At 42.2% G+C, this 12,356-nt stretch overlaps 2 protein-coding genes across 15 annotated transcripts in view; both read left to right on the top strand.

Moving 5' to 3' along the window:
* Window positions 1-7,066, top strand: part of TPH1 (tryptophan hydroxylase 1) — a 33,189-nt gene extending 26,123 nt beyond the window's left edge. For all 10 annotated transcript variants that reach the window (XM_075163069.1, XM_075163061.1, XM_075163060.1 and 7 more), the window contains 6 exons: window positions 980-1,176; window positions 1,659-1,794; window positions 2,305-2,431; window positions 3,558-3,653; window positions 4,204-4,337; window positions 4,635-7,066. In XM_075163069.1, the coding sequence (XP_075019170.1) occupies window positions 980-1,176; window positions 1,659-1,794; window positions 2,305-2,431; window positions 3,558-3,653; window positions 4,204-4,337; window positions 4,635-4,809 (865 nt within the window). In that variant the 3' untranslated portion in view covers window positions 4,810-7,066. The remainder of the gene's footprint in view (window positions 1-979; window positions 1,177-1,658; window positions 1,795-2,304; window positions 2,432-3,557; window positions 3,654-4,203; window positions 4,338-4,634) is intronic.
* A 520-nt stretch (window positions 7,067-7,586) lies between these two features.
* The window catches only part of SERGEF (secretion regulating guanine nucleotide exchange factor), a 159,211-nt gene continuing 154,441 nt past the window's right edge, over window positions 7,587-12,356 (top strand). For 3 of the 5 annotated variants that reach the window (XM_075163073.1, XM_075163076.1, XM_075163074.1), the window contains exons 1-4: window positions 7,604-7,657; window positions 9,644-9,782; window positions 10,494-10,649; window positions 10,991-11,085. In XM_075163073.1, coding sequence (XP_075019174.1) covers window positions 7,634-7,657; window positions 9,644-9,782; window positions 10,494-10,649; window positions 10,991-11,085 — 414 coding nt within the window. In that variant the 5' untranslated portion in view covers window positions 7,604-7,633. Of the gene's footprint in view, window positions 7,658-9,643; window positions 9,783-10,493; window positions 10,650-10,990; window positions 11,086-12,356 lie in introns of all 5 variants that reach the window. The other 2 variants (XM_075163072.1, XM_075163075.1) reach the window with 2 other exon arrangements.

Consider the following 12,356-nt stretch of genomic DNA (forward strand, 5'->3'; position numbering starts at 1 on the left):
ATGTGTAGATAAGAAGTTTTCTGTGAAAAGAAACTTGAAGAACTTCTGTCTTTAGAGATGCTGCTTGGGGGAGGGAGCTCTTAAAGCAGTAGGAGTTTCATAGCCCAGTGCTATAAATTCTTTCTAAACCTGATTTTCGTGTTGCTGTTGCCTGCTTGAATTTAGATGCCAAGTTCCTCAATTGGAAATGACCTAGAAATGGTGGGTATCTTCAGCTCTGTTGCACTGTGTATTAATGCAACTGGTTACCACAGCACAGAGCCAGTTACTGTTAATGTGGTGTTAACAGAGATTCCCTTGGGAAAGCATCTGCCATGCTGGCTACCTGGCTGGCAGTGGAAGCTCAGTGTAATGCTCCCATTGCTCTCAGTGGGCTTTAGGTCACACCCTTGCTATAATCCACTTTAATCAAGATCCTGAGGGCTAAATAGGAGACATGGACTACAATTAATATGTTCAGACAGATGCTTGTCTCCTCTGCGTAGAAGCATGATTTTTACCTAATGTGTATATTTAGCTGCTTCCACACGTTGTGTTATTAACTTAGGGAATTCTCTTTTTCTAAAACAAATCAAAAAGGAAATGGAAAGTAATTGTAGGCAGGGAAGCCCTACAGGGGAAAAGGATGTGTTCTCAGCTCCTGAAGCTGTAAAGGTTTTGCAGGTATTTTAAATGTTACTCTCAGCATTAAAAACCTAAGAAACTGTTTACAGGACCAAAGCTTTCAGGCTCCAGTGAGGTCAAGGCAAAGATTCCTGTTAGTTGATTTAGGTGGAAAAGAGAGCAAGCCCTTCGACTAAAGGCTCTCCAGGGTGTAGACCAGATCTCACTGTGTATTTGACAGTGCCTAATGCAATGGGGTCTTAACCCTGACCAGGTGTCACAGCCACATAAATGTTAAATAATAATGGTAAGTGAATGAGTCATCCGTTATTAGCCATTTACCAAGGAATATCTTTTCTTCCTCTTCCCCTTGTAGTGGTGATCCAATTCCCAAGATTGAATTCACTGAGGAGGAGATCAAGACATGGGGTACTGTGTACCGAGAGCTTAACAAGCTTTACCCAACTCATGCCTGCAGAGAGTACCTTAAAAACTTACCCTTGCTCACCAAATACTGTGGGTACAGGGAAGACAATATCCCCCAGCTGGAAGATGTGTCCCACTTCCTGAAAGGTAAGGTACTAATTTTCTTACACAAAAAGGAACTAAGGTCCGTTGCAAATCACCCTGCTATTATATGGGCACGAAAAAACGCCCTTGGTCACTTTTGCTTGTATTCATTCTGGTCCTTCAAGAGGCCTTTTGGCCATCAGTGTATTAATGTATTGTGTCTGGAATATATACGAACAGTGATATTTGAGGGGCAATGCTACCTCTGAAGAGACTAATAGGATTGGCTGAAGAGGTACCTGGCTGTATTGTGTTGGCTCTAGGCATGAAATCGTAGGAAATCCACCTATACAGAGGTAGGGACATTTTTACTAAATGTTGGTCATTCTCAGGCTTAGGCCTATTTTTTCTAATCGTGCCTAATTTTCCCACATGCTCTTGAGCCAAGGTAGTGCTGTGGCTTTTACCCTAGTTGTAGCAGGAAAGGTGACAACATTGTGCAATTCTACACTGAACTAATGTACGATTTCTCTGTTCCTTTTCAGAGCGGACAGGTTTCACCATTCGCCCCGTTGCTGGATATCTATCACCCAGAGACTTCTTGGCAGGATTAGCATTCAGAGTCTTTCACTGCACTCAATATGTTAGACACAGCTCGGACCCTCTCTATACACCAGAGCCGTGAGTCATTTAATCTTGGGGTAGAATTTGAGAGAGAGAATTTTGAATCTCACTGCCCAGAGCCAAGCTACTTAAAAGCTGTTCAAGAACACCAGCAAGAAAACTTATTTCTTAAGGGGGTGAAGACTCAGCCTTCGCGCTGAATATAATGAAGTTTTAGCATGCTCAAGTGCCACCTTTATAAGTACAGGATTTTCAAAAGTACAGCATGTTACTGGAGAGCTCTTACTGATGTCATTGTGCGCAGAGTTAGTTTAATATTCAATTGCTTCATAAATGTGGAGCTCAGATCTTAATTTTAGACAGCTTCATTTGAAAATCTGAGTTTATATACTTCTGTAGAGCTCGTGTGACCTGCTCAATTGCTTTCAGCTAAACATGATTGACACTTTTCTGCCTTTTGGATATTAAATAGTTTAACGCAAGACATTGTATCTGTTCAGTGGTGCTGCTTTTTCACTCTACCACAAAGACAGATCATGAGATTTCTTGTTTTGTTTCTTTTTCCAGTGATACCTGCCATGAACTCCTAGGCCACGTCCCTCTTTTGGCTGAACCCAGTTTTGCTCAGTTCTCCCAGGAAATTGGTCTTGCATCACTTGGGGCATCAGATGAGGCTGTCCAAAAACTGGCAACAGTGAGTGTTTCAGTGCCTGGTGATCCCACTGAAAGCTTCGTGCTTTACTAGGCTGATCCCACTCCATCGAATAAATTTGGAACTTCGTATCAACGTTAGCCACACTGGCTGCTAGACCTATGTGTTTCACTGGTTCTTGGCTTTTAAAGCATATTGCAATTTTCCATGCTAGGAAAAAAATATATTTTAAGGTTGATATGATTGGTACTTTTCTTCACTTGGCTGTCAAGTAAGGGTGCAACATCTGGTGGAGATCACTTCTTCCAGATTGAAATTCTATGGTCTGTTTCTTCCAGACAAAATCTTTTTACTTCTGGGAACATGATTCGATGATTTTAAAAGTAATCTATTTCTTCAATGTGTAGAATGAATTGAAATGATGTGGTGTTTTCATTGAATGTGGTGAGCACTAGCATTAGATACTTTTCAGCCAAGAAATTGAAATTATATAAATTAATCTTATTTCCTGGATATCAGTTTCTGCATGCTTTGGCAAAAATATTTTAAGATGAAAATTAAATTTAGAGCAAAAATAATTAATGCCAGTTATGAAAGAACTGGTTTGCTGATATTTTTAAATTTTTTTCCCCCACCTGGTGTAGCTAGTGGGAAAATTTCTACTACCTTCAGTGGGAACAGAATTAAGCCATCTATGAAAATAGCGTTCCTCCCCATATACCTGCAGAAATCCTGAAATCCAGCAAACTGAACATCTTTGATTTTACAGACCACTAAGCAAATGAGGAACAAACTATAGTGGGCTTATGTTTTCACTCACTCACAGAGATCCTCTCTATCCAGTTTCTTTTAAGCTAAAGCTGTCATGTCATGACAATATTTCTCAAAACAGATTTACGTCTCCATGTTCTTATTGACATTAACAGCTTCTAGCCTTTTTGGGTGATCTATAATATCAATCTTTCTTATGAGAAACATGCAATCCTGTGATTCTTCACCCTTCCATTCTGGCTTCCCTCCTCTTTAAATATCTGAGAAGGATAACCATGTCATGACTGTCTGATATTTGCAACTGTTTGACACTACCTACAAATCGAAATGGCCCTATGTAGTTCATCACAGCATCTTTGCTGAAGGCTGGATTATTTTACTCCCTTCTCTGTTTCAGTGCTACTTCTTCACTGTAGAGTTTGGCTTGTGCAAGCAAGAGGGACAGCTGCGAGTTTATGGGGCTGGCTTGCTCTCTTCAATTAGTGAGCTCAAGGTAAGAATATCTACTGCTGATTTACCTCTTTTCTTTGTTTGTACCTGATTATTATTGTCACTGTTTTGCCCTGTTTTTTATGAAGTATAATTCTAAAAATCCTTCTTTTGAAAACTCCTAGATACCTACTAGACTTTAAGCAAATTCACTGTGGCAATAATCACTGGACAGTCTGCTTTTGGATATATGCTGAGCAGCTCCCATGTCTTTTGCAGGAAGCATTAGATGACTGGTATTTCTTAACGTTAGGTTCCAAGTAACTATTTCAGAATAAAGCTCTGCTGGTTTAATCAGATTCTGAAAATATTGCTCTTGTTTACACATGAACCTCGTGTCTGAGGAATCTCTTTTTTGACCCGGATCGGCAGAATATGACCGTTCAGAGTTATTCCATTTGTTAAGCTTTAGCCACTGTTCATCTGCAGATAAAAATTTTAAGAAGCAATGCACTAAATATGGTCTCACTTTATCTTTTTTTATTCACTCTACCTCATGTCATCTTCCTTGTGGATTATTTGGGCGGTGATGTTCCTCTGACACATGTTACCAGCACTCGCTCTCTGGCAGTGCCAAAGTCAAGCCTTTTGATCCAAAGGTCACCTGCAAGCAAGAATGTCTCATTACAACTTTCCAGGAGGTTTACTTTGTTTCTGAAAGTTTTGAAGAAGCAAAAGAAAAGATGAGGTACAGATTTTTTTCCCTGTTTTATAAAAGTAAGTTTGATTTCATGCATCTCTTGGTAGTAGCACCAAACCCTTTTACTCTTATCACAGTTTTATAATTATCTTTCACGGGGTTGGAAAGCCAAGATTAGTATTTGCTTGGTCTTCCATGTACTGGGTGGGAAAGATGAACTATATAACAATTACAACTATTTTTAAGAAAGTAAGTAGTTTAGAAAAGTGGTTATTGATACTGACTGCATACAGAGGATGCATTTGTGTTTTGTTTATAACTCCTTCTCTTTTTTTACTTGAATAGAGAGTTTGCAAAAACCATCAAGCGCCCATTTGGCGTGAAGTACAATCCATATACTCAAAGTGTGCAGATCCTGAAAGACATGAAGAGCATTGCCAGCGTGGTAAATGAGCTACGTCATGAGCTGGACATTGTCAGCGATGCCCTCAGCAAGATGGGCAAGCAGCTGGAAGTTTAACACCTGCCAGCAGTGTGGTGCACTCAGCAACTCTTTTTTTTTCCCCCTACTGATTTCTTTCTAGGCATGTAATGTGTTGTATGCAGAACTCTCTCCTTTACAAATGGAAGAGCGAATGGCCCATAAGGATAATCACTTTATCTTGTTTCTCTGTGTAAAGTCCCTTACAGAATGTATTCCTCCATCCCCCTTGGATAAAAAAGGCCCAGAGTTGCCTTTGAGAAGCTGGTGGGGGATAGAGAAATGGCTAGGCTGGAGCAAAAGTGTGGTGTGTGGATCAGGGCTGGGATCAGATGCTGCAGAAGGTGGCTTATGAGGCAATAATGGAATAATTCGCCACAGGGAAATGTCCATTTCTGACTCTAGTAGTCTACGCTAGTAATTTTACAGCATTGCAGACTTTATAGCGTAGAAGCTATAGTAATCGGTGCTTCTAAGTCTGCGATACTAAGCTTAAAACTTGAATGATTACAACACAGGCATCAGAACACAAATAGCTGGAGGTTCACCGTGATAAAATTCAGGGGTCAAATCTTGCTTTCAAAGGGATCGTTCTTGCTCCCAAAGAATTTCAAATGTTCCGTTTGGCATGCTTCTAGTATAAGGCAGAGATACAGAGCTCTTGCATGAAATCCTAATTCTGTTTAAGAGATTGCTGTTGGCTCAGAGTCAGGATTTTTGTTGCTGTCCTTGATATTGCGCCTGAGGGAAGACCTTTCCTTACAGAAATACCATTTGCTTTTTTCCTGATTGAATTAATTTAGCAAAAAATATAGCAAACCATCAGGTACTGACTTAGTACAAAGCCTAAACCCGTTTCCAAATTACAATTTAATATTCAAAGTAGCTTCGTCGGTTCTAAAGTAACACCAAAGTTTAAAATAACAGCCAAAGTTCATAGTCTAGTCTGGCTTTTTGTAAGATTAAGTACCCTATTGATTGCTCGGTCACTTTATTGACCTGCACAAGCTGCACAAAGATACATTTTGTTTCTTCTTTACTGAACACCTTCGTTCCCTATCAAGCAAATGATAACTGAAAGACGCAAGCATTTAATAGGAGTTCTGTGGCTATGAATGCAACAAACTACCTTGTAGCGTAAAGTATATCTAATTCCAAGGAGCACTTTACAAGCGGTGGGAAGCAGTGTCCTGCTGAATTGTCCCTATCACGTAGTAGCAAACTTCCCGGTTTCAGGGCTCCATAGCTTCAAGCATCCTGCCCAGCTGTACAAAGCCGTGCCGGCTGCTGTTTCTGCCGGCCCTGCCAGTGGAGTGAATATGTGCACAGGATACGGTACCTTTGAATGGAAGATCTGGGATGTGCAGGGTGTATTTAATAGCACGCTAGGCACCGATTCTTCATAGGTAGAGCTTATCAGGAAATCCAGAATTTGCAGCTGTGAAGGTCACTGGAAAAGTGGACTGAAATCTTAAATACACTGGAGATGCTAGTCCAGGATTTTGGGAACTTGAAAGGACTTTCATGAACCTCTGTGCTTGAAGATCAGTTTGAGTTTCGTATGCTTTCTAGTAGGCCACATCTGCTCCATAAGCAATCACTGCCCCAATCTTTCCAAATATGTTCACTGTTTAAGTCAAGTCTAGATCATTTTTTCTGTGATTATTAACCCACCATGGCTTTTTTTTTTTTTAAAAAAAAAAGAACATTTAAGACATAGAAATATGGTCTACCACACTTATGGCTTACGTTACACTTTAAAATAGATTTTTAGGAGCTTTGTCTTTCTAAAGAAAAAACCTTCCTGTAAGTGAGTAGTAAGGGAGGATCTGTTTTGTCTGCTTCTGTGATAAGTTAATATTCAGCTGCATTTTTAAAAACATTGGGATTATTACATTGTTGAAATGTACATAGATCTGTGTTACTTCAAATCATTGCCTGAACTATGTATACATTTCAAGTAGGAAACCTTATACTTGCTAAATTAGCACCTAATTTCAAATACTTTGGAAAAACAGAAATTGTATCTTTATTTGCACTTGTGTAGCAAAAAATTAAGTAAACTGCTAAAGGTAATACAGAGAAGATGCATTTCCACAGCATTAACAAGACGTATGTTTGGCTTCACGCATCCAAACCTTCTGGCTATATAGAACAGTAATAATTTAAATATTTTAAACTATTGTGAAAGCTTTAAGTGTCAATGGAATAAATGACTTTTTGGTAATTATTAGAAGCAAAAAAACCTTTACTTCAGCACTGTAGCAATAAACACGAAGCACTCACTTCTGACTAAGGGTTTGTATGTTTTATACCGTGGATCAGATATTCCACACGTGTGACTGAATTCCATGGGGAACTGTATATGTTTATTTGAGGAGTGATGTGTTTTCCCCTCATTTTTTTTAAGGCTTAGAAACGGGTGTGTTGAGGAAGATTTTGGCGGGCCCTGGCCCCGCGGGGCTCTGGCAGCGCCGGCAGGACCGGGCGCTTGGGCTTTTGGGGAGCTTTCCGTGAAAGCGGCAGCCGGAGCTGGAGCCTGCCGGCGGAGTACAGGTAACCGCGGCACGGGGGCATCAGGACGGCAGCTGTTCGCCGAGGCCGCCCCCCAAACGCTCCCGAGGGCTTTCAGAGGGTCAACTGGTGCCCCCCACCCCGACAGGGAACTCGTCAGGCGAAGGCGAAACAGGGCTGCCGGCCGTTGCCCGACGGCCTCTCTGAGGTAACGGCCGCGCTCCCCACGGACCCCCCGGGGCGCGGCAGCAGCTGCCGCTCGGGATGAGGCGGGGCCCCGCCGGAGCCCGCCCCGCCTCTTCCTCCCCGGCCTGCGGCGCGGCGGGAAGGGCGAGGGGCCGCCGGCCCCATGGAGCCGGCGCTCTTCGCGTGGGTAAGTGGGCGCTCGGCACGGCGCGGTGAGGGAGGTCGGGGGGAGCTGCGGCCTCCTTCTGCCCCGCGGCCGCGAGATGGCGGCTCTGCCCGCACAGCAGCGCGGCCCTCAGGGGGCGACGGGCGGGACGCGGAGCCCAGCTGCTCGCCCTCCCTTGGGCTGCTGCGGGGCTCGGCGGGCCGGGGCCGAGTGTGCTGCCGCCGGCCCTCGCCTCGCTTCCCTGGGGAAGGGCGGCCCAAGGTTCCCCCTCCCCGAAGAAAACCAACGCTGTGGTAAAGTTTTGGTGAGTCGCCCTCATCGCGGTTCGTCGGCTCTTTGCTGCTTCGCGAGGAAGCCGGGAAGCCGAAGGCTTGTAGTCCCGCGGCTTCCCCCCGCCGAGGGGTGGCCTGCTGGGGCGGAGCTGTGCCCGTGTCCCGCGGGGCCGGGGCGTTGCTTACCTCCGCGCCCGAGGAGGTGTCACCCCTGCTGCGTGGAGACCCCCTGCCACCACCGCGGCGTGGGCGACGGGTGGAGGCTCGTTTCACTTCAAGTGCGTGGCCTGGGGTGAAATCCGGAGCTCCTCGAAAGAAATAAGACTTTTTTTTTTTTTTGTGGTTCATCAGAACCGTGATTTTACCTGATGAGCAAAGGGGATCTAAGAGCCATTAAGTGGGTATCTCTTTTCCTTGTTAGCTCGTTTTGTTCTGCGGTACTCCTGTTTGGTAATAACCTTACCCTTCATACACCATGGAAGGGTAAATGAAGATAAGTATGTTAGCGTTAGGATAGACACTGGTGTGTGGCTTGCAGTTCCTCGGGCACCTGTTTTCTTTCTGCACCTTATCTCAGCTTGCCTGTTTTTGAAGACTTGAAAATTCATTGCAAGTTATAGGCTAAAATGAGAGCTTGTGATAAGCTGTCTGAAAAGAACAATGTCTGTTAAGTAGTAACATGCTCTAAAACTGTCTGCCAGTAGTAGTGACTGTGAGACAACAACTTGATCTGCCTGTTGAGCTCGAGTCCTGACATCTCATCCACCTGTTAACTATGGACTGAGACGAGCAGCCAGATGCTTTTGTCTGAAATGTCGTTGTTTCTTTAGGCACAAAATGTTTATTGCTAAATGCATCCTTTTAAGATACACCAGGTGCTGCATTGGGTGGGTGGGTGGTGGTAAATAGAGAGCAGATAGGCAGGGGGAGCACAGGTGAGGCAGGTAAAGGCGCTCCTGGGGATCACCAGCTATGGGCAATGTGGGTGTTAAGTGTTGCTGTTACTGCAATGTGTGGGCTAGGAAAGTTACTAAATCCAGCTTTCTGGATGAAGGTTGCTGTTCAATCTGTTGGACACTTAATAGAGCTTAAATTGGCTAAGAAATTCCTTGACATGTTACCACGTTGTCAGTGGTTGCTTTCTATGATTGGTTTAGTGACTATAATTTTGTACTTATAAATTTATAATAATTATAATTGGTATATTTTAATTTCGACCACTTTAAGTTAAAAGACTTAGTTAATGAGGGATAAGTGTTTCTGCTTTACTTGTTTAGGTTCCAGAATAAGGTAGCATGTCTTTCTAATCTCGTTTCGGAGGTGGACTGCCAAAAAGCATTGGTGTGAATAAGATCTTAGTGATGAGTGGGTATCATTAGCATTAAAATTAAACAGGTGGTAATCATCCTGATAATGAGGCTTTCCTCCTTAGAAACTGTTAGCCTGCAGTTAAAGTCTTACCAGGATATATTCCAGTATGTTTCTTAAAATACTGGGGTTGCAAGGGCAGCCTTAATGACAGCAAATTTAGGACAGCCCTAGTCTGCAATTCTGGGGTCCTGTGTGACAGCAGTAAGAGTGCAGATTGCCATTTTAGGGGATTTCCAGGAGCAAATACTGGCAGGTTAACCTGTGACATGTCCGCGATAAGCTTGTTTGCTCTTAGGAGCAGATGTGTAGCTCTTTTTGTTAATGTTTTTTAAAAAATGTGTTATTTTTCTGTGTGAATTTGAAGGGTGCAAACAGCTATGGACAACTTGGTCTTGGTCATAAAGAGGATGTGCTGGTACCTCAGTCACTGAAAGATGTTTCCTGCAAATGTCAAGACATTAAAAGCATTACTGGAGGAGGGGGACATTCTGCGGTTATCACTGGTAAAAACATCACACTTGCAAGGAGTGTATGACTTCTAAACACATTTTTTTTTTCCTATGTTTCCCTGTTGATTTGGTGCTGCCACCTATCTGTGGCTTCTGTTTCTGAGCAAGTACCAGTTCTTAGTTGCAAAACAGGTTTCTGCTATGCCAATTAACTGAATATTTTGGGGAAACTGGGAAAATTCCTGTTTTGCTTATCTTCTGTAGTTACTTTATGGCTATGTGAGGACTGTTTCTTAACCTGTTTCATATAACAGCTTTTCATACAAAGCAGCCAATTTTTCTGTATAGAGGATGGGGGGGTGGGAGGGAGGAGTCAAGTGGGAGGTTATTCAATCAAAGAGAAGTTTTAAGGTCAGGAGCAGAATATAACATCTGGTCTTTGAAAGGTTGAGCGGTATGCCGTAGCTAATTGTGGGAAAGAAGGGATACAGACAGATGTGAACGGGGTGAAAAACTTCATCATAGATCTACCATATGGATTGTCTCCCTTGACAAACCCAACTCTCCATAGCTGTGCTTATTCAGAGATGTTTCTGATGCATCAGAAATAACTGTTTCTCTTTCTTTTTGCTTGATTGCAGTACCTAAAATGACACATAATCAATGTCGTTATTTGTCACAGGATCTCATGGCATGTACACTTGTCTTTTTAAAAGTCTGTGAAGTGGAACATGATTTTTTTGTTTGTCTTGTTTTTTCTTCCAGGTGCGGGAGAACTCTTTGTATGTGGCCATAACAAAGACGGGCAGTTGGGATTGAATCACACAGAGGATATACTGCATTTTACTTTGTGCACTGCCCTGTCCGGCTTTCGTGTAAAACAAGTTGCCTGTGGCTGGGATTTTACAATCATATTAGTAGGTAAATCTGCCTCTGTAAGAGCTGGAGAAATATGTTGATGTGGAGAACATGCTGAAAGTTTTCCATATTGCTACTGCTTCTGCGATGCACAGGCACTCACAGGTTTTAAGCTACTGCCTTGCAAACTAAATTACTCCATGTTCCTTGTATCCCAGTGAACTTCAGACCTTTACTGAACATGATGTGTAAGACCAGAAGCCTATGGCCTCAGGGACTTGGAATGGGACATGTTAGGTTCTTTTTTGAGCTACTTGGCTCTGATATTTTGCTTGTTAGAATGTTACAGTGCTTTGCGTTTGCTCACAGATTTACTGATTGGCCTCTAACACTTCATTTTGCAGGGTCTGGCCTAGTTCTGTCCTGTGGGTCTAACTCTTTCGGACAATTAGGACTTCCTCAAATACCAAGCCCGTCCTTGATTCCACAAAAGATTGAGGTAAAAATTTAAAAGGAATTGTGCTTCAGAGCTCTGTACTTCATATTGGTTCCAGCATCTTATAAAGGTTGTCTGACCTCAGTGGGCTTTAAGCCAGACTCTTCAACTATTTTTATAGAGTCCATCTGTTATAGCAAATTTGTAAAGTAAAGGACCGAAGATGGTCGTTGACCCAGAAATGAGAAGCTAAGGCTGCTTTTCTTGTTGTACGAACAAGTTGCCCACTTCTAACAGAAAGTTGTCTCTTTCACTAGGGATTATAACATTTCGTAATGTATTTTGATAACATATGCAGAATGAGTCTGATGCTCAGATGATGTGAAGTGATACTAAAGGTAGTGAAACTGTGCAAATTTACTCCAGCTGAAGTTTTGCCTCAAGTCTGCAAGATACTAGATATGTTTTGCTACATGAAGGGTATGTGCCTTCACTGTACTTTGTTGGAGGTTTTTGCTTAACAGCTCAAAGCAAAATGAGCCAACAATAATCCACCCCTGAAAAAAAACAAACTGCATGATGGAGTTCAACAAAAGTAGCTACGCCAGTTCTTTTGATCTATTGCTTCTTGTGCAGCGGCTCTGTTTTTTAACTATGTGTTGTTTTTTTAAGTCTATTTATAACTGTCAGATTTTCTTCCCCCTAAATGAGGATCGTAATATTATTTTTGTCTGTAAAAACAGTTAGATAAAAATAAGCTTTGTCACCCCCAAAATAATAGAAATGTGAGAAAGTATGTAGCTGCAGGAAAACTAGTCCTGAGAGAATAAACTTAAATTTTATCACTTTTAAGATTAAAGTGATTTTTACTTTTGCATGTAAAGGAACTGACAAGTACATTGACTGGCTTTTTATCTAACCTCCAGTATTTACCAAACAATATCAACTTCCAAGGAAATAGGATGGGAACTTAGATAACAATTTCTGTGTTGTCGAGTATCTTCAGCTTAAATGCTAAACGCTGGAGCACAGCTCATGTTGTTCCTGTAAGTCATGTGGAAGCCTATGGTGATATTTGTAGGTGAGACACTGCTGAGTGTGAGTAGGGAGCTTGGAATGTAGCCCCAAATTAATTGCTTTAAAATGTTTTAAGTAGTAGGTACTGAGACTTCTGTAGCATCAGAAAAGCTTTTCTGTTGTTGGCTATAAGCCTAACAGTTTAAATAAATTTCTCACAGGAATTCTAATTAATCCCTAATTTACACTGTAGTTTATTATTTGGAGAACGCTAATGAAACTTTTCCATCCACATGACTTCTCATGTCTAATGAAAG

Source organism: Calonectris borealis, chromosome 14 (assembly GCF_964195595.1).
Source record: "Calonectris borealis chromosome 14, bCalBor7.hap1.2, whole genome shotgun sequence".
Taxonomy (NCBI): Eukaryota; Metazoa; Chordata; class Aves; order Procellariiformes; family Procellariidae; genus Calonectris; species Calonectris borealis.